Here is a 25,827-nt window from a genome sequence, read left to right as displayed (position 1 = left end):
GGATAGTGTTTATTACTAGTGTGCTGGCTGTGGTTGCATTATTTTAACACTGTGGATTATCATCACAGCGGCTGGATAGTGTTTATTACTAGTGTGCTGGCTGTGGTTGCATTTCATTTTAACACTGTGGATTATCATCACAGCGGCTGGATAGTGTTTATTACTAGTGTGCTGGCTGTGGTTGCATTTTATTTTAACACTGTGGATTATCATCACAGCGGCTGGATAGTGTTTATTACTAGTGTGCTGGCTGTGGTTGCATTTCATTTTAACACTGTGGATTATCATCATAGCGGCTGGATAGTGTTTATTACTAGTGTGCTGGCTGTGGTTGCATTACATTTTAACACTGTGGATTATCATCACAGCGGCTGGATAGTGTTTATTACTAGTGTGCTGGCTGTGGTTGCATTACATTTTAACACTGTGGATTATCATCACAGCGGCTGGATAGTGTTTATTACTAGTGTGCTGGCTGTGGTTGCATTTCATTTTAACACTGTGGATTATCATCACAGCGGCTGGATAGTGTTTATTACTAGTGTGCTGGCTGTGGTTGCATTTCATTTTAACACTGTGGATTATCATCACAGCGGCTGGATAGTGTTTATTACTAGTGTGCTGGCTGTGGTTGCATTTCAATGGAGAAAGAGGTAAAGATCCAGTAAATATACGTTGTTTTGACAATCTTTTTTTGACAAAATTATATCTCGGTATACAACGTAAATTTTAAATTGTACAGTATCCCCCCTGAGGTCACCCCCCCCCCCCCCCCCCCCCCCCCCTCCAGATAGTACTGTACATGTCATAAACCAGTCCCATGGCAAAATATGTAGAATAGTAGGACATTTGCTCTAAACCAGCAATATTTATTTTAGGCTCATGGCAAAATGTGTAAAATAGCATGAGGTTAGCTATAAAACAGAAATATTTTCTCTCTGCCCATTTAAAAAAAAAAAAAAATCTATCCCCAACAAAACGTTTTTAACAAGCCCAAATGTATTTACTCTCAACTGAATTAAAGTCTGGTTTCTATAAACAATTGAACTGAACTGCAACGCCTGCTTAGTTTCACTTCAGCGTGTCTATGCGTCTCTGTTGTGATAGAATCGATCGTACACTCCCACTAGAGGGCAGCACTCATACACCTCACGCTGTTGAAGCGATAGGTGCGCCTTTTTGTCCCCACTTTTCGCCCCAAAGCATTCGCCCCAAAGCATGACTAGTGTTGGAACCATGACGTAAGGCTATTATTTCATACATTAAGAAAATACACATATTTCAGTTGTTGCCCAACACCCTTTCTTATGCACACTATTTGGTCCTGATTTGTAGACTCACAGATGGGCGGTGTTTTATCTGGTGCTGCTCTTTACAACCGTAATAGACAGTCTATGAAATAGATGGAAATACACGGACCATGAGAATACAGTGATCGGACTAGCTGCCAAAGGAACGCCCGCAAGCTACAACAGAGGTAAGCTTTTAATTATAGTTTAAGATAAAGTTTCAGGATAGAAAGTGGCTTGTAGTGCCCAAAGTCGCTCTAAATATTAGGATACTACTTTGGATTTTTATATTCTGCATCATACACTAGTGAAATCTTTGTTTAAATGTTGATCCTTCATTGTTATTTGATCCATAGCTTATACTAGCTGTATTTGGCTGGGGTAACAGGTCACATATTGTATTACTAATATGGTCCACTTAAATGGTGGTCGGCTAATGATTTCCTTTAATCTTGTGACAACAACAATGTGGTAGCAACAATATATAGCCTATTTTTAGCCGAAAGAAAATAGTTTTCAGAGAGATGTGAGACGATTTGGGGCTCCCTTTTGCTCTGGTCAAGTTGACTAAGCAAAATGGGATTGTGTTCATAAGCTAGCAGTTTTTTTTTTACAATCATTATTTTAAAGAATGTCAAGTGGCTTAATCTTATTCAAGAAACTGAAACACAGCCTTTTGGGTATGACTCAAAACAGCCTTTATTTTCACTGTGGAATCAAGGTTTTTCTTTTAGGTGTGTTAGGCCTTATTCAATTGGATATTAAAAAAACAAGATGCTGGGTCAGAAGTTATCATTTATCCTCAATGGAGCAAGTGGGGACTCATTCTGCCAGAGAAAGGCAGCTGGCCTGTGTGTAATGGGCTTGGCCAGTCCATTGATGGTAGAATGAAGCCCTTCATTTTGCCTTCACATTTCCAAGGTTAAGTAACTGATCCTATGTTAACAATTCAGAGGCAGATTTCCACACTGAATTAAGCCAGATTCATGGATGTGTGTGTTTGTTTCACCCTCTGTGTGTTCTCCTTATCTTTCATAGGAGACGTGTGTCAAGAGCAGGTGTAAGATGAGGCTTATTTAAACCACTCAAACAGTGTTCAGATCTGTAAGGTAACATCCTTTCAGATGACTGTACAGAAACATGGTTATTAAAAACTATTTTAGTCCGTGGTGGCCTACCCTGGTCCTGGAAAGCTTTGAACTTTGACCCCCACCCATGACTGTCTACTCTGCCCAATGCAGACTATGATGTGTGAGTCCTCCCTGGTGCGATGCCTGCAGCTGTGTGTGTCCTTACTGATGGTGGTCAGGTTGCAGGGTGAGTGGACATAGCACTAGACATATTGACACATTTGTATTTGTATTAGTAAGTTCCCCACATGATTGTGGTTATGCACGTTTCCACCAAACAATATGTTGTGTACAGTGTTAGACATCTACAATGCCTTCAGAAGGGATTCATATCCCTTGGCTTATTCCACATGTTGTTTTGTTACAGCCCGAATGTATTCAAATAACATGTCTCATCCATCTACACTCAATACCCATAATGACAAAACGGAAACATGTTTTTAGTCATTTACGCAAATTTATTGAAAAGGAAATACAGAAATATCTCATTTACATAAGTACACTACATGACCAAAAGTATGTGGACACTTGCTCATCGAACATCTCATTCCAAGGCCATGGGCATTGATATGGATGGAGTTGGTCTAACCTTTTCTGCTATAACAGCCTCCACTCTTTTAGAAAGACTTTCCACTAGATGTTGGAACATTGCTGAAGGGACTTGCTTCCATTCAGCCACAATAGCATTAGTGAGGTCAGGCACTGATGTTGGGCGATTAGGCCTGGCTCGCAGTCGGCGTTCAAATTCATCCCAAAGGTGTTCAATGGGATTGAGGTCAGGGCTATGTGCAGGCCAGTCAAGTTCTTCCACACTAATCTCGACAATCCATTTCTGTATGGACTTTTCTGTGTGCATGGTGGCATTGTCATGCAGAAACAGGAAAGGGCCTTCCCCAAACTGTTGCCACAAAGTTGGAAGCACAGAATCGTCTAGAATGTTGTTGTATGCTATTACCGTTAAGATTTCCCTTCACTGCAACTAAGGGGCCTAGCCCGAACCATGAAAAACAATCCCAGACCATTATTCCTCCCCCACCAAACTTTACAGTTTGCACTATGGATTCAGGCAGGTAGCGTTCTCCTGGCATCCACCAAACCCAGAGTCGTCTGTCGGAATGCCAGATGGTGAAGTGTGATTCATCACTCCAGAGAACGCATTTACACTGTTCCACAGTCCAATGGAGGCAAGCTTTACACCACTCCAGCCGACACTTGGCATTGCTCATGGTGATCTTAGGCTAGTGTGCGGCTACCCGGCAATAGAAACCCCTTTCATGAAGCTCCCGATGAACAGTTCTTGCTCTGACGTTGTTTCCAGATGCAGTTTGGAACTCGGTAGTGAGTGTTGCAACCAGGACAGACGATTTTTACGTGCTGTGCGCTTCAGCACTCGGTGTTCCTGTTCTGTGAGCTTGTGTGGGCTACCACTTCGCGGCTGAGCCGTTTTTGCACCTAGACATTTCCATTTCACAATAACAGCACTTATGGTTGACCGGAGGCAGCTCAAAAAGGGCAGAAATTTGACAATCTGTTGGAATTTGGCATCCTATGATGGTACCACGTTGAAAGTCATTGAGCTCTTCAGTAAGGCCAATCTACTGCCAATGTTTGTCTATGGAGATTGCTTTGCTGTGTGCTTAACCTGTCAGTAACTGGTGTGGCTGAAATAGTGGAAAGCAGACTGAACCAGGTTTTTCTCTAGGAAAATCCCTGTGCAAAACTCCCTAGTCCTTGCATATGACAAGAAAATATGGAGAGTAGAACTCAGTAATGTGTTGTATTGGATTTGTCTGAAACATAACACTTTCTGTTCAGAACAAAAAGTGAATTACTTTGCCACATTTTTTTCTATATTAATGTAGTGCCTTGTTGCAAACAAGATGCATGTTTTGGAATATTTGAATTCTGTACAGGCTTCCGCTTTTTGTTCTGTCAATAAGATTAGTATTGTGGAGTAACTACAATGCTGTTGATCCATTCTTTGTTTTCTCATATCACAGCCATAAGCCTCATGGTGAAATCCCTGTGCGGTTTTCTTCCCCTCCGGGCAACTGAGTTAGGAAGGACGCCTGTATCTTTGTAATGACTGGGTGTACTGATAAACCATACAAAGTGCAATTGATCAATTCACCATGCTCAAACGGATATTCAATGTCTGTTTTTTTTTACCCATCCACCAATAGCTGCCTTCCTTTGTGAGGCATTGGAAAACCTCTCTGGTCTTTGTGGTTGAATCTGTGTTTGAAATTCACTTCTCGACTGAGGGGCCTTACTGTATGTATGTGTGGGGTAAAGAGATGAGGTAGTCATTCAAAAATCATGTTAAACACTATTATTACTCACAGAGTGAGTCCATGCAACTTATTGTGAGACTTTTACTCCTGAACATATTTAGGTTTCCAAAACAAAGGGGTACAATACTTATTGACATATTCAATTCAGGCTGTAACACATCAAAATGTGGAATAAGTAATGGGCAGGTCAGTCAAACAATAAGTGCATGAGTTGTTTGGCTGATCTGTGATCCCTGTTGTCCCCTCCCCTATCCATGTCCCAGGCAAGGTAACAGCCCCTGAGCGCATGGAGGCCCCAGTGGAGCTCCCCTTCACTCTGACCTGCATGGTGTCTAAGGGGCGTGGGGACAGCCTGAAACAGGTGCGCTGGCTGGACGTCCAGAACAAGACTCTGTTGACCTACGAGCCCAGCCAGAAGGACAGCGTGAGCGGCCAGCAGCATGTAGAGCTGGCCCCCTCCCCCAAGGACACCTCAGCCATCACCATCCGCAGGGTGGGCTTCAGAGACGAGGGCTGCTACACCTGCATCTTTGACCTTTACCCCTCAGGATCGCAGGAGGGACGCACCTGCCTCACCGTCACATGTGAATAAAGAAGAATGTTCAGATTTCCTCTTTGTCATTGCTGTGTTACTCTGTGATTGTAGTCTGAGCGTCACAGCTGAGTACATGGGCATGTCCCAATCATTGTTTTGTACTTCTCTCTTTCCTGCCCTCCCTCCTTGCCAATTTTTGATCTTAGAAGAGTTAATACGTCAACAGAGGGATGGAGGAAGGGGGCAGAGGTTTTCTGTATTCAGATACAGTGGAAAATCCTGGACATAGGGGGTTTCTGGTCAGCAGCATGGGCACTCACATAACATTTAAAAGGGGCCTGTTGTTGATTCTGAACTCAATTTATACTCCATTTTCTACCCATCCTTTTGTTTGGTGCCTTTCTTTGTTCTCAGTGGACTCCATGGTGCCTTGCTACCTATCTGGAGACTGATTCAGGAAAGGAGATACCTAGTCAGTTGCACAACTGAATGCATTTAACTGAAATGTGTCTTCTGCATTTAACCCAAACCCTCTGAATCAGGAAGTCACTCCCCTTTTGATAAACCTCTATACTATAGGGATGTACTCTGATGGATGTAGAGAGATGTCATGACTCCCATCCCCATGTGCTGTTGTCATATGTTCCCATATGTAGCATAGAAGTGGTGGGAGCAGACCCATGTATTTCTGACAGGTTCTGTGTGATCACAGTGGGGGGAGGAGGGCTGAGGAGGGGAGGGGAGGCTCATACTGGTAATCAGAAACTGCTGTTGCAGACAGAACGGTAGACGCACAGATAGCATAGTACGTGTGTGTGTGTCTATCTGTTTGTGTGAACATGTTGTTTTCCTCTAATCCAGCCCGTGTGATTGCTGAGGGTAACAAGACAGCGATGAGTGGTAAGGCGGCAGTCCTGTCTTGCACCTATGGCCTGCCAGAGAAGGTGCAGAAGGTGCTGTGGAGACATACAGCAGAGCAGGGGGACTCCAGCGAAGTAGCCTCCTATGCCAAGCGCAGCGACCCCATGATCGAGCCGCCCTACCAGGAGAGGGCCTGGCTGACCCCCTCCCTTTCCCATAGCCAGCTGTCCATCAGACCAGTCGGCGTCCAGGATGAGGGCTGCTACACCTGCGAGTACCACACCTACTCAGAGCTTACCAAGAGCGCTACTGTCTGCCTCACTGTCTTTGGTAGGAAAGGTTACTATACATACACCTTCTTCACTGTCGTTGCCAGGGTAAAGCTAAACATCCTTCTCACTGTCTAATAGCGTCTACAGTAATGATAGTAACTTATAGTAATGATAGTAACTTATAGTAATGATAGTAACTTATAGTAATGATGATTGAATATATTGACAGCATACCCACCTTCAGGCGCTTGCGCTTTACACTGTGTTGAATGGGTTTAACTGTCGAGTGATGGGTAGTGCATGATGTTTGAATCCCCAGCATGATAGTTAACATGATACAGACCTGACTGTGCTGAACAAACCAGACTGGTGAATGCTCTCTTTCACTCCATAGAGAATAGTTATCACTCCTCTGTTATAGTAATATACAGTGCAGACCCTAAAGGGAGGAATAATTCTGCTGTTGTGATTGGCTGATGGTGGTCGATATGTTGTCAAATATTAGGTTATAGCACTGGGAGTTTTTTGGGGCGGTTGCTTCTGCATAGTTTCACCTAAGGAAGGGAGGGAGATTATTTGACAAATGTGTGTGTGTGCACGAGTGCGTGCTCTGACCTCTGTGTCCACTGACAGCGTTGACAGTCTTACATGACGGACACTGTAGTAGTAACAGTGAAAGAGGCAGTTTAACAATATGCCGCTACTTCTATTTGATGACTACTGCTGCTACAGTATTCTGTAGCCCAGAGGTTCTCCCTGAACAGTCATATGTTCGATGTAAGCTGGGACCTGAAGGCAGCAGCTCCAAAGGGATTGAGGTGGAAAGGAGTGTATCAAATACTGAGCTGTTCTTGACATGTTTGTGGCTGAAAATTAGGTCCATCTGTTGCTTGTAAGGGCTCTTCAGGGAAGAAGTACAGGTACACACACACACACACACACACACACACACACACACACACACACACACACACACACACACACACACACACACACACACACACACACACATAAATATACACACTAGTTCCAAATCAGTGTTTGATCATCATTAGTTTTCCGTCTGCTTGAAGTTGTAGTTAGTGGTGTTTGTGTGATTAAGTGAAACATAGACCCAGGCTGGTGGTGTGTCCATAGCAATAACAATGAATATAACGGACTTGGAAGCTCTAACCCTGGCAATTGACTGGTACTGGTACACACAGGCCTGGTATTGTTATGCAATAATTTCATGTTATTTTGAAATGTTCTATCAACTGATGCTGGATTGCCATGGTAATGTAGAATGTTCATTAAAATGATGCTAACTGATGTGGCTCATGCAATGGAATGTATTTTTCAGAATGTCAGTTGAATTGACTCAACAAATCATAGCAAAGATTGAAGGGTACACTTCCTGATTTTACTTCCTGGCATGGGTACACTCAAAATGGCTGCCAGTCCACCCATTATACCATCATTGACTTGAATGGAGATGCCCTTTCTATTCATTCTTATTTCTATGGCTGTGTCTCACTGAGAGAGAGTTTACATTAGCACTAAAGAATGGATCTATTAAAGGGGGAGAGGGGGTACTAAAGTGTGACACCCAAAGTCATGACTGTATTATTGTTTCAGGCAGACAGTGCTCCCTACTGTCTCATCAACACTCCCTCTCTCTCCCCTTTCCCCTTTCTCTCCTTCTTGCTTTCCCTCGCTCTGTCTTTTCCCTGTCAGCCCAGTCAAACAGCAAGGCATTTGTCTCAAATGGAACTTTCAGCGATTCCAACAGAAAAACCTGTGCCATATCTCTCACTTTCTCTCTCAATTTAATTCAATTCAATTCAATTTCAACTCAAGGGCTTTATTGGCATGGGAAACATATGTTAACATTGCCAAAGCAAGTGAAATAGATAATCAACAAAAGTGAAATAAATAATAAAATTAACAGTAAACAGTTCCAAAAGAATAAAGACATTTCAAATGTCATATTATGTCTATATACAGTGTTGCAATGATGTACAAAAGGGAAAATAAATCAACATAAACTTGGGTTGTATTTACAATGGTGTTTGTTCTTCACTGGTTGCCCTTTTCTTGTTGCAACAGGTCACAAATATTGCTGCTGTGATGGCATACTGTGGTATTTCATCCAGTGGATATGTGAGTTTATCAAACATTTTAGTTTTTTTTTCAAATTCTTTGGGGATGTGTGTAATCTGAGGGAAATATGTGTCTCTAATATGGTCATACATTTGGCAGGAAGTTAGGAAGTACAGCTCAGTTTCCACCTCATTTTGTGAGCAGTGTGCACATAGCCTGTCTTCTCTTGAGAGCCAGGTTTGCCAACGGCGGCCTCTCTCAATAGCAAGGCTATGCTCACTGAGTCTGTACATACGGTAGTCAAAGTTTGGGTCAGTCACAGTGGTCAGGTATTCTGCCACTGTGTACTCTCAGTTTAGGGCCAAATGGCATTGTAATTTTAAATGATTTATACTTTTACTTTTACTTTCAATTCTTAAGTATATTTTAGCTATTACATTTACTTTTGATACTTAAGTATATTTAAAACAAAATACTTTTAGACTTTTACTGTGTGACTCACTTGTGTGACTCACTTACTTCAGTAATTTTCTATTAACCTGTTTGGGCTGCAAGGGGCAGTATTGAGTAGCCAGATAAAATGTGCCCATTTCAAACGGCCTCGTACTCAATTCTTGCTCGTACAATATGCATATTATTATTACTATTGGATAGAAAACACTCTCTAGTTTCTAAAACCGTTTGAATTATTTCTCTGAGTGAAACAGAACTCATTCTGCAGCACATTTCCTGACCCGGAAGTGGAAAGTCTGAAATCGATGCTCTGCTTTTCTTCCTGCCTATACATGGGCATGAAACGTAAGAGTCTACGTTCACTTCATAGACCTTCCCCTAGGTGTCAAGAGGCTGTGAGAGAAGAAATTTCGTGTTTATCTTGGTCTGACGTTGAATACAGGCTCTTTGTATGACGTGTCCCCCATTTTCGGTACGCTGAGGAGCACGCGCTGGACAGTGGGATTGCCTTCTGTTTAGCTGCCGTTATGGACGACCAATATCTCCGGCTTTGATTTTATTTGATACATGTGACCATATCATCGTAAAGTATGTTTTTTCAATATAGTTTAATCAGATTATTGAAATTTTTTCGGGAGTTTTGCCGTGTTCCGTTCTCTTCCGTTTGTTGACATGGAGAGATCCGTGCCACCCGGCTAGCGCGAGTGCTAAATGAAGAGGGAAAGTGTCCGTTCTGAATCCAAACAACGACTGTTCTGGACAAAGGACACCTTGTCCAACATTCTGATGAAAGATCAGCAAAAGTAAGACCCAATTTATGATGTTATTTCATATATCTGTCGTAGTCGCCGGCGCCCAAGTGTTTCTGGCTATTGTGCTAAGCTAATATAACGCTATATTGTGTTTTCGCTGTAAAACACTTGATAAATCGGAAATATTGTCTGGAATCACAAGATGCCTGTCTTTCAATTGCTGTACACTATGTATTTTTCAGAAATGTTTTATGATGAGTATTTAGTTATTTGGCGTTGGTGTCTGTAATATTTCTGTCTGCTTTCGGTGCAATTTCTGACTGTAGCTGCAATGTAAACTATGATTTATACCTGAAATATGCACATTTTTCTAACAAAACATATGCAATACCATAAATATGTTATCAGACTGTCATCTGATGAAGTTGTTTCTTGGTTAGTGGCTATTTATATGTTTATTTGGTCGAATTTGTGATAGCTACTGATGGAGTAAAAAACTGTTGGAGTTAAAACCTGTTTGGGCTGCAAACCCGATGTCGGAACGAAAATGACAACAGCTGCAGGGCGCGAAATTCAAAATCTATTTTTTAAAAATATTTAACTTTCACACATTAACAAGTCCAATACAGCATTTGAAAGATAAACATCTTGTCAATCCAGCCAACATGTCCGATTTTTTAAATGTTTTACAGAGAAAACACCACATATATTTATGTTAGCTCACCACCAAATACAAAAGTGGACAGACACGTATGATTATGATTATGATGTATGAATTATGATTCAAGTAGCATGCACAAGCCAACCGAAATAACCTAAAACCAACCTAAAGAACCCAGAAAAAACTACCTCAGATGACAGTCATATAACATGTTACACAATAAATCTATGTTTTGTTCATAAAATGTGCATATTTTAGCTATAAATCAGTTTTACATTGATGCTACCATAAATGCTACAGTCTGAAATCAGACGGGAGTAGCCAGAGAAAATACAGACACCAACGTCAACTACTAATTCCACCTCATAAAACATTTCAGAAAAACATATGGTGGATAGCTAATGAAAGACAGATATCGTGTGAATAGAGCCAATATTTCCGATTTTTGAAGTGTTTTACAGCGAAAACACAATATATCGTTATATTAGCTAACAACATAAGCTAGCATAAGGCAGCATTGATTCTAGTCAAGCGCTAGCCTAGCACAGTTAGCACAGTTAGCATAGAACAGTTCGACAGATATATGAAAAAGCATCCCAAATTGGGTCCTTATCTTTGTTGATCTTCCATCAGAATGTTGTAACGGGGTCCAATGTCCAGTACAGTCTTTAGTTGGGTTCCAGAACGAAATATTTCCCTCTTTGGTTAGCAAGCACCACGGCTGTGCGGCGCTAATCTTTCTGTCTTCAAAAAATTCTTCCAAAACATCACGTCTAAAGTCCAGAATAAATTGCAATAATATAATTAAAGTATATTGAAAAAACATACTTTAGGATGATTTTGTGACATGTATCAAATAATATCTTAGCAAGAGATCATATTCACCGTTATCGAGCTTCTTCCAGGAGCCGAGTCTAAATTCTACCTCGCGCCCGGAAAAATGTTTTAACTGCGCAGGTCTCACAAGAAGGTGTGGTATTCAGTCCATGGACGAGATATTTGACTGCTTTCAAGTCTCACTTCCGCATTACATCCAGATGAAGGCGTATGACGTGTTTCTACGGTCCTAAGTGTCATGACCTTGTATAGACAAGGTCTTAAAGAGACACATCGCATTTTGGAAATCTCAATTCGGCTGGGAAAATGGCTGTAAAAATAGTTCTGTTCGACTTAGAGAAATAATTCAAACCTTTTTAGAAACTATAGACTGTTATCTATCCAACAGTAGTAAATATATGCATATTGTAAAATAAAAAATTTCTTAAGAGGCCGTTTGAAAATGTGCACATATTTTCCAGTTTTTTCAATATTCACCCTGCAGCCTGAAGAAGTTAAAAAAGTGGTGTCTTTTGCTAACGTGGTTAGCTAATAGATTTACATATCTTGTCTTCCCTGTAAAACATTTTAAAAATCGGACATGTTGGATGGATTCACAAGAATTATACCTTTCATATGCTGTATTGGACTTGTTAATGTGTGAAAGTTAAATATTAAAAAAATATATATTTTGAATGTCGCGCCCTGCACTTGAGCTGGCTGTTGTCATAAGTGTACCGACGTCGGGCTACAGCCATAAGAAGTTTTAAGGTATCTTTACTTTTACTCAAGTAGGGAAAGGGGGATACCTAGTCAGTTGTACAACTGAATGCATTCAACTGAAATGTGTCTTCCGCATTTAACCCATCCCCTCTGAATCAGAGAGGAGCGTGGGGCTGCCATAATCGACATCCACGTCTTCAGCGCCCAGGGAACAGTGGGTTAACTGCCTTGCTCAGGGGCAGAACAACAGATTTTAACCTTGTCAGCTCTGGGATTCGATCCAGTAACCTTTCGGTTACTGGCCAAATGCTCTAACCACTAGGCTACCTGTCACCAAGTATGACAATTGGGTACTTTTTCCACCACTGATTAAACTGCTATCATTACCATCACCCCTACTACCCGTACCACTACTATTTGGAATAATAATCACAACAATAATAATAATAACAATAATGGTAATAACAATAATACTAATAATAATGAAGTTACTGCTTACTATGCAAATATTAGTCAGTGTTCCTCAGGCTATGGGAGGCAAATACATATTTGGCTGCAAGACGAGCCGTTGCTCATTCACCCATGAGTATTTTTTGTTTTTCCTCTGAGATTAATAAGTTACAATTTGGAATAAATGTAGTAATTTCTGTGAATAATGAATCTGATGGTGAGGAATATTTGACAGAGTAAAGGAGAAAGTGCATCTGTTTCTACCTCCCTTGTCGTGGAGTGACTACATACACACTCTTCTTTTTACGTTCCAATTGGTGGTCACTCAGCCTGTACTTGGTAAGGATCTGTCTCTGCTTCATATCTTTGACAGAGTAGAGATATCAGCCAATTCATATTCTCTGTTCAGAGCCAGATTATAAGGGCACAAGGTGAGACCCAGATGCAGACATGGGAGGCAGATGGTTTGAGTCTTGATATTTTTTAAACAATTCAAAAGGGGTAGGCAAAAGGTCAAAACCAGTTTGGAGTCCAGGAGGTACAGAGTGGCAGGCAGGCTCGAGGTCAGGGCAGGCGGGTACAGACTCCAGAAAACAGGCAAGCGTCAAAAACCAGGAGAACTTGCAAAAGAGAATAGAAGCAGGAGTACGGGAAAACTGCTGGTTGACTTGAACATACAAGATGAACTGGCACAGAGAGACAGGAAACACAGGGATATATACACCAGGGATAATAAGCGACACCTGGAGGGGTTGGAGATAATCACAAGACAGGTGAAACAGATCTGGGTGTGACACAGACAGCAATTTAGTCAGCTTTGGGATTTTGTTAAATTTTTACAATGTTGTAAATGTCAGTAGATCGCAGTATTGGTACATATCACAGTGCTATGTCAGTAGATAGCAGTCTTGGTACACATCAAATTGCTATGTCAGTAGATAGCAGTCTTGGTACACATCAAATTGCTATGTCAGTAGATAGCTGTCTTGGTACACATCAAATTGCTATGTCAGTAGATAGCTGTCTTGGTACACATCAAATTGCTATGTTAGTAGATAGCTGTCTTGGTACAGATCACAGTGCTATGTCAGTAGATAGCAGTCTTGGTACATATGAAAGTGCTATGTCAGTAGATAGTAGTCTTGGTACATATCACAGTGCTATGTCAGTAGATAACAGTCTTGGTACATATCACTGTGCTATGTCAGTAGATAGCAGTCTTGGTACATATCACAGTGCTATGTCATTAGATAGCAGTCTTGGTACATATCACAGTGCTATGTCATTAGATAGCTGTCTTGGTACATATCACAGTGCTATGTCAGTAGATAGCAGTCTTGGTACATATCACAGTGCTATGTCAGTAGATAGCAGTCTTGGTACATATCACAGTGCTATGTCAGTAGATAGCAGTCTTGGTACATATCACAGTGCTATGTCATTAGATAGCAGTCTTGGTACATATCACAGAGCTATGTCAGTAGATAGCAGTCTTGGTACATATCACAGTGCTATGTTCTGTTGTCTGAATTCCTCCTGGGGTTGCTCCACCTCTACCACAGATCTACTCCAGATTGGTGGTTCATGTGGTTCAGTAGAAACGCCTGTTAAGACACTACTGCTGCTGTGGCATCAGGGCCAAATATCTGTGGCCAGCCAGATCAGTTCTCGCCAACACAAATGTTCTAAATTCCAATGAAAAACATTCCTACCACAGCTCTGAGAACAGACAATTGAAAACAGAGATGATTTGTTGCATATGGATCTCAAGTACAGTATGCACATAGTCACAAGATTCCTACAGTTGATAATTTTTTCACATATTGATTTTATCTGTGACATCGATTCTCTGCCCAAATAAGTCGATTTTCTCTTGTGATCCAAGTCATCTTTTTTTTACCTTTGTATAACAAGGCAAGTCAGTTAAAAACAAATTCTTATATACAATGAAGGCCTACTCTGGCCAAACCCTAACCCGGACGCCGCTGTGTGCTGCCCTATGGGACTCCCAATCACGGCCGGTTGTGATACAGCCTGGAATCAAACCAGGGTCTGTAGTAACGCCTCTAGCACTGAGATGCAGTGCCTTAGACCGCTGCACCACTTGGGAGTCACTATGCAGGACCAAGTCAGAGTTAAGTCAACCCACCTGAAAACACACTGATTCACTAAACCCAACATTGATCTTTAATTATTTCTGTGTCTTCCCCAGTACTGCCTAAACCCCAGGTGAGCTACAAGAACACATCTCCAGGGGTGATCGAGGCCAACTGTACAGCCGTGTCACGGCCCCCGGTGGAGATAGTGTGGAACGTGGAGAGGGACAACCGAACTATGGGTCCCCCTGTGACATCACAGCTCCAGCAGGGGGATGGGACCACCCTGGTCATCAGCACCCTCACTGTCCAATCAGGGCTGCTGAAGGACGTGTCCGTCAAATGCCTGGTCCACCATAAGGGTCTGGAGTCACCCATCGCTGTGTCTATGAACACCAAGAGTGAGTGAGACAAACACGAATGTGCACGCACACACAGACATATACACACGCACACACATTGGGAGGAGACAAATGTTTTACATTTATCTTGGCTCAGAGCTAACATTTTTCTATAAGTGGCCTGACCAAACCAAGACAAAGCCAAGAATACTGATCCCTGGGTGATGGATAAACATTAATGACTGACCTAAACACAGTGTTTAAGATTTGAGATCTGTTTTTGTTGAAGTCATTGCCAAGTAGGGTTAATGAGTGTTCATGCCCAAATGGTCAAATCAGATATGTACATAATGAAATCCAAACTTAATCTGAACCAATCAACATATACTTTTAAAAAGTTATCTTTCTCTCTCTCTCGCTCTCAATCTCTCTCTTTATCTATCTCCCTCTCTCTCTCTCACTGTCTCTCTTACTCTCTTTCTCTTTCACTCTGTCTCTCTAAATCTCTATCTTATTCTCCCTCTCACTGTCTCTCATTGTCTCTCTCTCCGTGTTTCTCTCAATCTCTCACTTTTTCTATTTTTCTCTGTCTGTCTCTGCTCTCCCTCTCTCTCTCTAGTTGGGACAGCTCTGACCATCTTAATCTCTGTGACCACTGTAGCTGCTCTGCTGGTCATATGTCTCTGCTTCTGCCTCTGGAAGTGTTTCCTGCGCAAAGAAGATGGTGAGTGTGTGTGTGTGTGTGTGTGTGTGTGTGTGTGTGTGTGTGTGTGTGTGTGTGTGTGTGTGTGTGTGTGTGTGTGTGTGTGTGTGTGTGTGTGTGTGTGTGTGTGTGTGTGTGTGTGTGTGTGTGTGTGTGTGTGTGTGTGTAAACACCCTCACAGCACAATAGTGATGGAAGAAACTGGGGTCATTCTGAGGTCATTATCACTTTTATTAATTGAGTGTTTGAGCACGTACAGTAGCCATGAAAACATCCTGGAATATAATGTTAGCCCAATGGTGTGTGTGTGTGCATGCGTGTGTTTGAGAAAGAGATATGGAATTATGCATCCTTTGAAAATATCAAACCTGTGGTTGGCATTTGTATAATTTAACGATGCCCTAAAGACAAAAGGACAATTGTTTTACATTGTTTGCTAAATTTAACCAGATACCCTCAGGGACCAAGGTGTATCCATTCCTGAATCTTAAAATTCACAGCCGTCACTTGTGTATGAGTGGGGGGAATCGATCACATGAAAAGAGAGCTCTCTGTCCTTGTATCTATCCATCTCTATGCTGACAGCTGTCTCCAGTCACTACAGAGGAATTACAAACATAACACTTTGCAGCTGGCCAGATGGAGCTGTTTTTAGATGCTATAGTAGTTCTGCTGGTTCTCAGAATGGTATAGGGAACCAATACAAGACGCTACCACCCCAACTTCACATGGGGGGAATTGACAGTCAGCTTGCCTATTACCTGTACTCAACCTGCACTTTGTCTGTTGCCCTAACTTTGGCCTCTTTCTCTATGGACTATGGGGTCATTTAATCTTATTTTAAATGTTTTGCCTAAAATGACATACCAAATCTAACTGCCTGTAGCTCAGGCTCTGAAGCAAGGATATGCATATTATGGGTACCCTTTGAAAGGAAACACTTTGAAGTTTGTGGAAATGTGAATTGAATGTAGGAGAATATAACACAATAGATCTGGTAGAAGAAAATACAAAGAAAAAAACAACTGTTTTTTTTCCACCACCATCTTTGAAATGCAACAGAAAGGTCCCAGTTCTAGCCATCACTTTGGTTGTAATTCCGACGGTGTCCATAAGATGGAAGCAGTGCATGTGCACAGTTTCAGACCGATAACTTGAAGCATGAGCGAACTACATGGCATTTAGTGTGAAGTCACCCAGTTACATTTGGGCAAATTGTGAAGGAGACATTGGCATTCATATTACATTTTTCTGCAAGAATATCGTCAAATCTGTATACTTGAACTTTAAATTAGCTTTCCAAGTATTAGTAGCCATATTATAAGCTCAACATTTGCAAAACAACCAGTTTTCATAACTTCATAACTCTGAATATTCTTATAATTTTTGTTCAAAAGGAAAAGGCATGCTGTCGCAGAAGGTTAGCACCTACATTTTGCGACAAGCAGGGGTTTCAGATACTCCTGTAAAGCCCAGCTCATTGGCTATATAGCTAGCTTTGTTTGACCCCGATTGGTGCTTATTTGTCAAAGATACAATCGATCAAATGAAGGTCGGCCGCGTCATCGGCTTTCCATAAAGGCGTCGCTTTCTGACCAAATTTGGTGTCCTATAAGATATACTACACCCCTAATGATATAGTGAAGTCTGGTTACGTTCTAGGATCTCTGAGGAATACATACAAACGGGATTTGCCTGGTTGAAACCACGTTTAGGGTTAGATTTTCACAGATTCCTTTCTTTGCAATTTGAACGAGTGGAAATACAAAATCGATCGTGCATGCTTTATGGACCTTTTTAGGATATGAAAAATTATTTTATCTAACAAAACTTCATTTTATCTCTGGGACCCTTTGGATGATAAATCAGAACAAAATTTCAGAATGTAATTACACATTTCACCTTCAGAGGTGAATTTATCAAAACCTATCGCAGTGAAAAAAGTGTTTTGTTGTTAGGAGCTCTCCTCAAACAATAGCGGCATTTTTTCACAGTAATAGCTACTGTAAATTGGACAGTGCAGTTATATTATCAAGTATTTAAGCTTTCAGCCCATATAAGACACTATGTACCGACATCTGTTGTTTCTCTAAAATCTGCGATGGTGACAAAAGGCTCTGCATGATTTACAGCTGTTCCGTTGATGGGACGCCGATCCCTAATTAAAAGAACCTCTGTGTCATCGCTGGTTTCAGCATTGCTAGTGCTCTTTGCAGAATGGAGATGTTATACATAAAGGATCGTAAGGCATACAACAAATAAGAGTGTGCCCAAACTAGGGCTGTGGGGGTCATGACATTTTGTCAGCCAGTGATTGTCAACCAAATAACTGTCGGTCTCACGGTAATTTACCGTTAATTAACATAAACACGTTTAGCATCTCCTGGCTTCTACACACTGATGCAGACTGTTGAAACATCTACATTTTAAAAAGTCTAATAAATCCATGTAATATAGTCTACACTATCACAGTAAATCCATGATTTATTTTAGACAGGTCTAAAGATACATGATATGAAGAAAATGTAACCTATTTCAGAGGAACAGAATAGCATATTCTGAGTTGTCATTATTATTAGCAGGTAGCCTAGTGGTTAGAGAGTTGGGCCAGTAACCGAAAGGTTGCTAGAATGAATCTCCGAGCTGACAAGGTAAAAATCTGTCGTTCTGCCCCCGAACAAGGCAGTTAGCCCACTGTTCATTGTAAATAAGAATTAGTTATTTTATTTATTTAACCTTTGTTTAACTAGGCAAGTCACTTAAGAATTTATTATTATTTACAATGACGGCCTAGGAACAGGGGCATACTGACAGATTTTTACCTTGTCAGCTCGGGGATTGACCCAACGCTCTAACCACTAGGCTACCTGCCGCCACTTCTTAACTGACTTGCCTAGTTAAATGAAGGTTAAAATATATCTATTTTTTAAATGTTACGCCCTGATCTGGCTATGCCATATGGCTGTGGGCTACACAGTTCATTTAGCAGACAAGATCTGCTTTGAAATCCATGGCATTATTTTTGATTATTTTATAGTATGAAGCATTCAATTGAACATAGCTGAATAAAATAGAAAGGATATTTTCTCCAAATGATTTGAAGGAGTGCGGCTATTCTGTGTTGATCGGTTAACAAGGAACAGGTCCTCCTGTATGCTTTATTTAGAGTTATTTATTTAACTTTAGTTATGATACAAACGTAAGGCTATATGTTTTGAAATTGTTATCAATTTTAAGGCTGAATGATGTGATTAATGATGATTTGAAAAAAGCATGAAAGGCATGAGCTCTGCTCTGTTTCTTTCACAGGCTGCACACACTTCATCAGTCTCCCATTCACAATTTGACAAGCACTTGATCATATTCTCACCCATCAGACTATTCTTAATTTAATCTGGTCTTTACATATAGAATTATTATTATTTGATTATTAAAATTTTGTTTGTACTTTTTACCTGTTTTTCTCCCCAATTTCGTGATATCCAATTGGTAGTTACAGTCTAGTCCCATCACTGCAACTCCCGTATGGACTTGGGAGAGGTGAAGGTCGAGAGCCATTTGTCCTCCGAAACACAACCCTGCCAAGCCGCACTGCTTCTTGACTCACTGCTCGCTTAACCCGGAAGCCAGCCGCACCAATGTGTCGGAGAAAACACTGTAAAATTGGCAACTGAAGTCAGCTTGTAGGCGCAGGGCCCGCCTCAAGGAGTCGCTAGAGTGCGATGGGACAAGAAAATCCCGGCCGGACAACTCCTCTCCTTACCCAGACAGCGCTGGCCCAATTGCGCGCCGCCTCATGGGTCTCCCGGTCACTGCAGTCACTGCCACCTGGATTGAACCCGGGGCTGTAATGACACCTCAAGCACTGCGATGCAGTGCCTTAGGCCACTGTGCCACTTGGAAGGCCGGTGGAATCATTTTTTATTTTGAGTGGCCCACAACAGTGAATGGAAGTTACATGCTGTTATGGTTTCAAGCACAGGCAGCGAGTCCATAAGGCTTGGGGAAGTTAACATTTTCCTAAAGTAAATTGAATTAAATTGCCAAAATTATATAGCCTAATTAACATACTCCTGTCTATACAGAAATATGTACAATAATTCTAAATAGACTACTGAATAGTGATTTGGCCACAGATGATATTTACCTTTTTTTTTTTTTAAACAAGTTGTGGATAATTTTTTATCGTATTGCCCACAGTCTGAAGGAAAGGCAGCATGCGCAATTTGGGCAGATTGTTCTTGAGTTGCCACTGTCTGTCAAAAGTAGAGAGGCCAAGCCAGGTATGTCGCAATATTTAAAAAAAACATTGCAGGAAAACATTGTTTAGAAAGGAAAGGGTTGATGCTGTAAAGAGAAGACAATGAAAATACTAATCTGTCTTTTAGTAATCAAAAAGGTGACTTTTGTCAATATATTAGGCTCTATTTACTCTCAGATTCAAAAATGCTAATTAGCATCAAAGTAGACATCATTCAAAACTACAAATCCGTGCAAGCTCCTGCACATCATCTCCAGCTGACACCTTTACTAACAGGTATTGTGTCAATTTAAAACTTGCACAAGACAGTTCACAGAATTGTCAATTTAAAGAAATGTATCTAATTTATGAATTACTACGTTTAAGTAATATTCGATACTTAATCCAGAGATACTTACCTTTTTCTCAATTTGGCATTCTCGTCCAGATCATAATGGCATTTGTATTTCTTTATGATAGCCACACTAGCAGCTAAATATAATTTCATTTTGGGGGGTAAATACAGGGAAATATATTTCTAAAAGTCACCTTGTCCTAAAGAGATTTACAGAGTTATCAAAACTTCACGCCAGGGTGTATTCTTTCTCTGTCTGTTTCTTTTTCTCTCGCTTTCACTCTCTCTCTCGCTCCTCTGCACAGACGGAGTCTGAAAGGAGGAAGTGATATTCAGCCAATCAGAGAATGTTCCTCAACATTCTGCTGCACCTTCAGAAGTGAAGCAAGGCCCACCTCAAGAAGAGGACACACAATACAATCCATCATGACCAACATCACACGGTCACTGAAAATCTGAATCCATCCACTCAAAACACCAATTGTTTAGTCACAATGGCTTGTGACTAAAGAGTTTCATAGTAGAGAGTTTCATAGTAGGAGTGCTGATATGCGATCAGATTTCCCTTTCAGATCATAATAAATAAGATTACATGGACAGTCACATACCTGATCCTAGGTCAGCACTCCTACTCTGAGACTCTTTGAATACGACCCAGAATAATCACAACACATCCTAACAGATCTGAACCTAACCTTGTCCTTTGATAACCCCAATCAGCATCAATATATATATCATGTGATGCTGACTAATTATTTTATTCTTGTAACTGCCTTGGTTTCTTTGTGCTATTATAAAGTATGTTCCCGAGATGAAAGGGACTATGTTCGTGGGGAAACCATGAAAACTCTGAGTGAGAAGTGAAAATACCTTAGTCTACCATGGTATTACAGTATTCAGTGGCTTGTGATACACTGAATGCAGAAGAGATGAGTAGTTATTGTATGGAATTTACAAACTTTAAAGTCCCACTTTAGACCACTGTAATGCAGCTTCTGTGGAGGACCTACCCTTTTGAACCCCCCAGAATGCTCTCTATTTTCATTCTATTCTCAGTGTTTTATGGGACAGCCTGCTTTGCCAAGTTATTTGCCAATTAAGTGTACATAATGTCTATGCGACTGACAGTATTTAGCTAAGCGTGATTTCTTTCTGAAACCTCCTACAGATGTAGGATCTTAATTTGATCACCATGTGGAGGGAGAATTTTCCTACAGGAGAATTTTTCTTCAATGTAGTGTATTTGAGGCTTAAAAACGTTTCTAAAGTTTGTAATTTCCACTTTGAAATTCCAGACTTGATTTTCCCTTATGAAAAATTGGTAACACTTTATTTGACACCCAGTGTCATAACAAGTTAGAATGCCATCATAACCATGTCATAATATGTCATAACAACTGACATAACTTGTCAAAATCTGTCATAATATTGCCATAACACTGTCATGACCAGTATATTTACACATGTTGTGACATACAGTATATTGCGTTATTTTATGGCTGGTTGTGACATCTACACAAATTAGTTTTTTCTTTCGTTTAAAAGTTTGTTTCTTCAATAGTTTGTGGATGTTGTAATGAATTCTTTACAGGCATCATATTTTAAATAGCTTGACCATCCTGTGTCACTTTACTTGGACTAAGACAATACACTTTTTGACACTGTCAAGACGCATTATGACCATCATAATGCCAGATAGGCCTATCACGTACATGCCCTTATGTCAGTCATTAGTCAAAAAGAGGGAGTCTTGTCCTGCTCTTAAAATCTGCTCCTGCATTCATCCCAGTCATCAGCAACAAAGCATTGGAGTGGGTGCATGTCTGACATTAGTGTGTGCGTAATTACAATGATCATTTAATATGGTCAATAAATACAAAAATCTATAACATAAACATAGTGTTGACATGAAGTGTTTGCCCTCTGTGGTAGGTGTTGTGGGGTTTGACACTCTTATGTAGGTGTCATAACCAGCCATATAATAACGCAATATATGTCACAACAGATCTAAATATATGTATCGTGACAGTGATATGACCATATTATAACAGGTTATGACAAGTTATTTAAACTGTTATGACATATTATGGCATGATTACGACCGTGTCATTACGTGTTATGACGCTGTGTCAAGTAAAGCGCTACTGAAAAATGGATCAACCCCTACAAAAATGTTATATCCCACCTAATAACTCACATCTACTGTTGCTGCAGGATTCTTTTCCTGCTGTATCAAACTGGCTCAATTCAAAATCCTACATCTGTTGCATGCTGGCAGTGATAAAGCTATCTGTAAGGGTTCAACCGCAGGTCTCAGACATAGACCACTTACTCAGAACTCTAGCAGAGTTGGCGAGAGGGTGGTGGAATTTATGGTCAGATAGAAATATTTTATAAAATGATACCATTAATGCCATTTTTATCATGGGGAGAGGGTGAAAAACTGTAGTTATGAGTTGTTTGTGAGTGTGTGTGTTTTCACATTCCATGGTCAGATGGTTTAATGTGATTCCCAGTAGAAGACGCGTATGAATATGTGCAATGGCTTTCCTTTTTAATCATTGCCACCAAGGAGTGGCCAGGCCATCAGTATTATCAGGTCTCTGCAGATTTAAGCTTCATGAAATGCTGACCCAATTTACTTCATCTGTATAAGCATCAGATAGCAGTCAAGGTTAACTGCCTTTTTAGGAGAAAACTGTCCTGGTTTGCTATCATAATGCATCTTCTGTGCTACTTCTCTAATTGCGTCATCATACACATCACTTTACTTAGAGGTTTTTTCCCAGTATGTACATTGACTGCTGTGATATGTGATGTAACCATTGAATATGTGTGTGGAGGGCTCTTACCAGATAACATGTGTTTCATAATGTGCCTTCTTCCAGAGTCACTTCACATGCTGAAAAAGCAACTAACCACATCAAAGGTCAACACAACCCCCGTATGAAGGAAGATGCTGTCACTTGAAAATGTACTGTGTGATGATGACGTGATGAAATGTAAGATAAAAACTTTTAGAAAAAGGTCTAGTGTATTACTGGTTGTTAAATAATTGACACTTAATACTGAACATTGAAAGTTGACGAAGCAAAACTGAGGTTTTTGAGTTTGTATCCCAGGAATGGAATTCTGTGGCCAGTCTCTGTACACCTGGATTGACTTTAAAGAGAGAGGGGAGAAAGGTGGAATTATTCTCCTCTTGGCTGTTTGTCCATATCTGGCTTCCATATGCGCTTTGTTCCAAGTCTGTTTTATCCTGAGCCGTTTGATAGGGGTACCGAGCTTTGGAGAATAAACACACACACACACACACACACACACACAGAGACACACACACACACACAGCTGCAAATAGGCCAGCTTCAATCTGTAAGGGCAGCTCTGCAGTGAAGGCTGGTTAAAGTGTGTTTATTAGCTCTGTGTCACAAACACTGCCCTCTGTGACTGCCCTTTGTGACTGCCCTCTGTGACTTCTATCTGTGACTGCCTTCTGTGTGGGACTGTGTTCTCTTGACTTGGTGTGCAGTAGAACAGATTATTGTCTGAAAATTGAATATTCACTAGTTCACAGATTCACAGATCACTAGTTTTCCACACAGTTTTAGCATGGCCAGGAATGTGTTTGTGTGTCTTCAGAACTAAATCCACAACCTGTTCCATTCCTTATGCACATTGTACACTCAAGAGGAATAGATGCTTTCTCTATCAATATCAGGTTTGATCATGGAATAGTACTGGAATCTGTCATCATTCTCACGTTTGCTCCAAACCCACCCTCCAGTGACACACCCAGTTTCCCTCATACTAATGAGACTGAGTGTAGTGTGTTGTTAGGGTTGATTTTGGACCAATCCCACAGTCATACCCCTCTTACACACCTTGTCCACCCTGTCATAAGGTTTCTGGGACTGTAGCGTGATGAAGTCACATGGGTTCTGTATGACCTCAATCTGGATGAAGTCTGCCATTTCTCTCTCACCACCCATCTACCACCCCTCCATCCATCTATCTATCCATCCATCCATCCACACCTCCATCCACACCTCCCTCCCTCCCTCCCTTCTTTCCTCAGATGGCGTGTTCTCGCCACCCCTCTGGCGGCTGAATGAGGGCTTTGTCCTCTAAAGAAAACATACATTTCCACTAGTGTGTCCAGGGCTGCAGCTAAGGCCAACGAGCAGATATGAGAGTGTGGGCTGATTGTGTGTGTGTGTGTGTGTGTATTACAAGGACAGAGGGCAGTGTGTGTGGGCTGTGACTGACAGACATCCATAGTAGGAAGAGAAATTCCATTCAACCAAATCTGAAGGGAGATGGAGTTCATTAACCCTTGTATTCATGGCGTTTTCAATACACCTAAAATGTCCTCAAAGTTATAATGTATGTCCTCATGTCTCAGCTTGTCTTAATGTCCTGTACTAGCTTTTGATCTATTGCCTTAGAAAGTATGATGGTGGAGCCTGATGCTGTAATAACAACAAACGCCCACATGGGGGCGGGCAGTAGCTGACAGTAACACAGCATCAAGGTACAGTCAGTGGTCTGCTTTCAAAAAACATCTAGGTTACCTATTTACGGCTCAAAATGATTATCATATAGGCTATTAAAAAGCCATTACACTGATAAGAATGGGACCTCTTCTGAGATTGTTAGGCTAATGGATGTGTCAGCAATTATGGAAATAATGTAATGGCATAATTAGGCTGAAGAGTTTGTATATTTTGTGTCCCAATAAGTTTTACAAGTCAAATCAGAAAACAAGACAACTTGCATTGGTTCGACACTGGCAGGATCATTGCCATAGTGCATCATCTCTGAGCATTTCTCTCTGAATAAACATAATCTCTCTGAGCATAGAGTTTCTCTCTGAATAAACATCATCTCTGATTGTAGAGTTTCTCTCTGAATAAACATCATCTCTCTGAATAAACAATATTTTTGAGCATAGAGTTTCTCTCTGAATAAACATCATCTCTCAGAGCATAGAGTTTCACTCTGTGTTGGCGTGGTGTGCTGCTCCTAGCACTTCCTGTGCACTGTGTTTTTAAACCACAAGCACACAGCCTTGTGCAGGATAGGGTCTGTATCTGGGGCACAAAGAAAACCCCAGTACTTTACAGTAACCACTCACTCACTCAGGATTTTACCAGAACACATACAGAAGCAGTGTAGGGACCAAAGACATTACCAGTAAGACAAGACCAAAGCTTCATTCTGCACTCTCAAAAACTAGCCATTTGTGCTTCATGTGGTAATCCTCTATGACTCAGTCACAATTTCCAACACAATGAGGGACATCACTAGTCTCTGGTGAATGTATTGTAATTGAGTTTAGCTGCATAGTGATCATGTAACCTTAACTTGCACAATTTTAAATTGTGAGGTTTCAAACTACTGTAACATGTTTCCAACCCGACAATAACTGAGACTAAATGTGTCACTGTATGTTCCACTTGATCACAATCATGCAACACCAACATAACATCACAGTTACGCAAAGTATTACCGTCATCTTCATCTAGCCATAGAGAAACAGTGATCTTCATCTAGCCATAGAGAAACAGTGATCTTCATAAAGCCATAGAGAAACAGTGATCTTCATATAGCCATAGAGAAACAGTGATCTTCATAAAGCCATAGAGAAACAGTGATCTTCATATAGCCATAGAGAAACAGTGATCTTCATAAAGCCACAGAGAAACAGTGATCTTCATAAAGCCATAGAGAAACAGTGATCTTCATATAGCCATAGAGAAACAGTGATCTTCATA

The 25,827-nt window shown here is 40.9% G+C and overlaps 1 protein-coding gene across 4 annotated transcripts; it reads left to right on the top strand.

Moving 5' to 3' along the window:
• Positions 1-1,154: 1,154 nt before the first annotated feature.
• Positions 1,155-23,081, top strand: zgc:113337 (uncharacterized protein LOC503741 homolog). 4 transcript variants are annotated; one of them, XM_055878254.1, is made up of 9 exons: positions 1,155-1,241; positions 1,336-1,477; positions 2,328-2,398; positions 2,531-2,606; positions 4,977-5,297; positions 6,110-6,439; positions 14,531-14,815; positions 15,375-15,479; positions 20,359-23,081. In XM_055878254.1, the coding sequence occupies exons 4-9, from the start codon at positions 2,534-2,536 to the stop codon at positions 20,367-20,369; spliced, it is 1,125 nt and encodes a 374-aa protein (XP_055734229.1). In that variant the 5' UTR covers positions 1,155-1,241; positions 1,336-1,477; positions 2,328-2,398; positions 2,531-2,533; the 3' UTR covers positions 20,370-23,081. The 4 variants fall into 4 exon arrangements, with proteins under 4 accessions (XP_055734229.1, XP_055734230.1, XP_055734228.1 ...); XM_055878255.1 differs by having other exon boundaries at positions 1,181-1,477; positions 2,328-2,393; XM_055878253.1 differs by having other exon boundaries at positions 1,181-1,477.
• The last annotated feature ends 2,746 nt before the right edge of the window (positions 23,082-25,827 follow it).

Source organism: Salvelinus fontinalis, chromosome 23 (genome assembly GCF_029448725.1).
Source record: "Salvelinus fontinalis isolate EN_2023a chromosome 23, ASM2944872v1, whole genome shotgun sequence".
NCBI classification, from domain to species: Eukaryota; Metazoa; Chordata; class Actinopteri; order Salmoniformes; family Salmonidae; genus Salvelinus; species Salvelinus fontinalis.
The sequence above is the reverse complement of the archived record's forward strand: the minus strand, read 5'-3'. Positions and strand labels throughout refer to the sequence as shown.

Excerpts from the sequence above, each read along its gene's own strand:
- zgc:113337 (XM_055878254.1), top strand. The coding sequence starts at position 2,534 with ATGATGTGTGAGTCCTCCCTGGTGCGATGCCTGCAGCTGTGTGTGTCC. Across the intron at positions 5,298-6,109 it reads CACCTGCCTCACCGTCACAT|CCCGTGTGATTGCTGAGGGT; the intron begins GTGAATAAAGAA and ends CCTCTAATCCAG. Across the intron at positions 6,440-14,530 it reads TGTCTGCCTCACTGTCTTTG|TACTGCCTAAACCCCAGGTG; the intron begins GTAGGAAAGGTT and ends TGTCTTCCCCAG.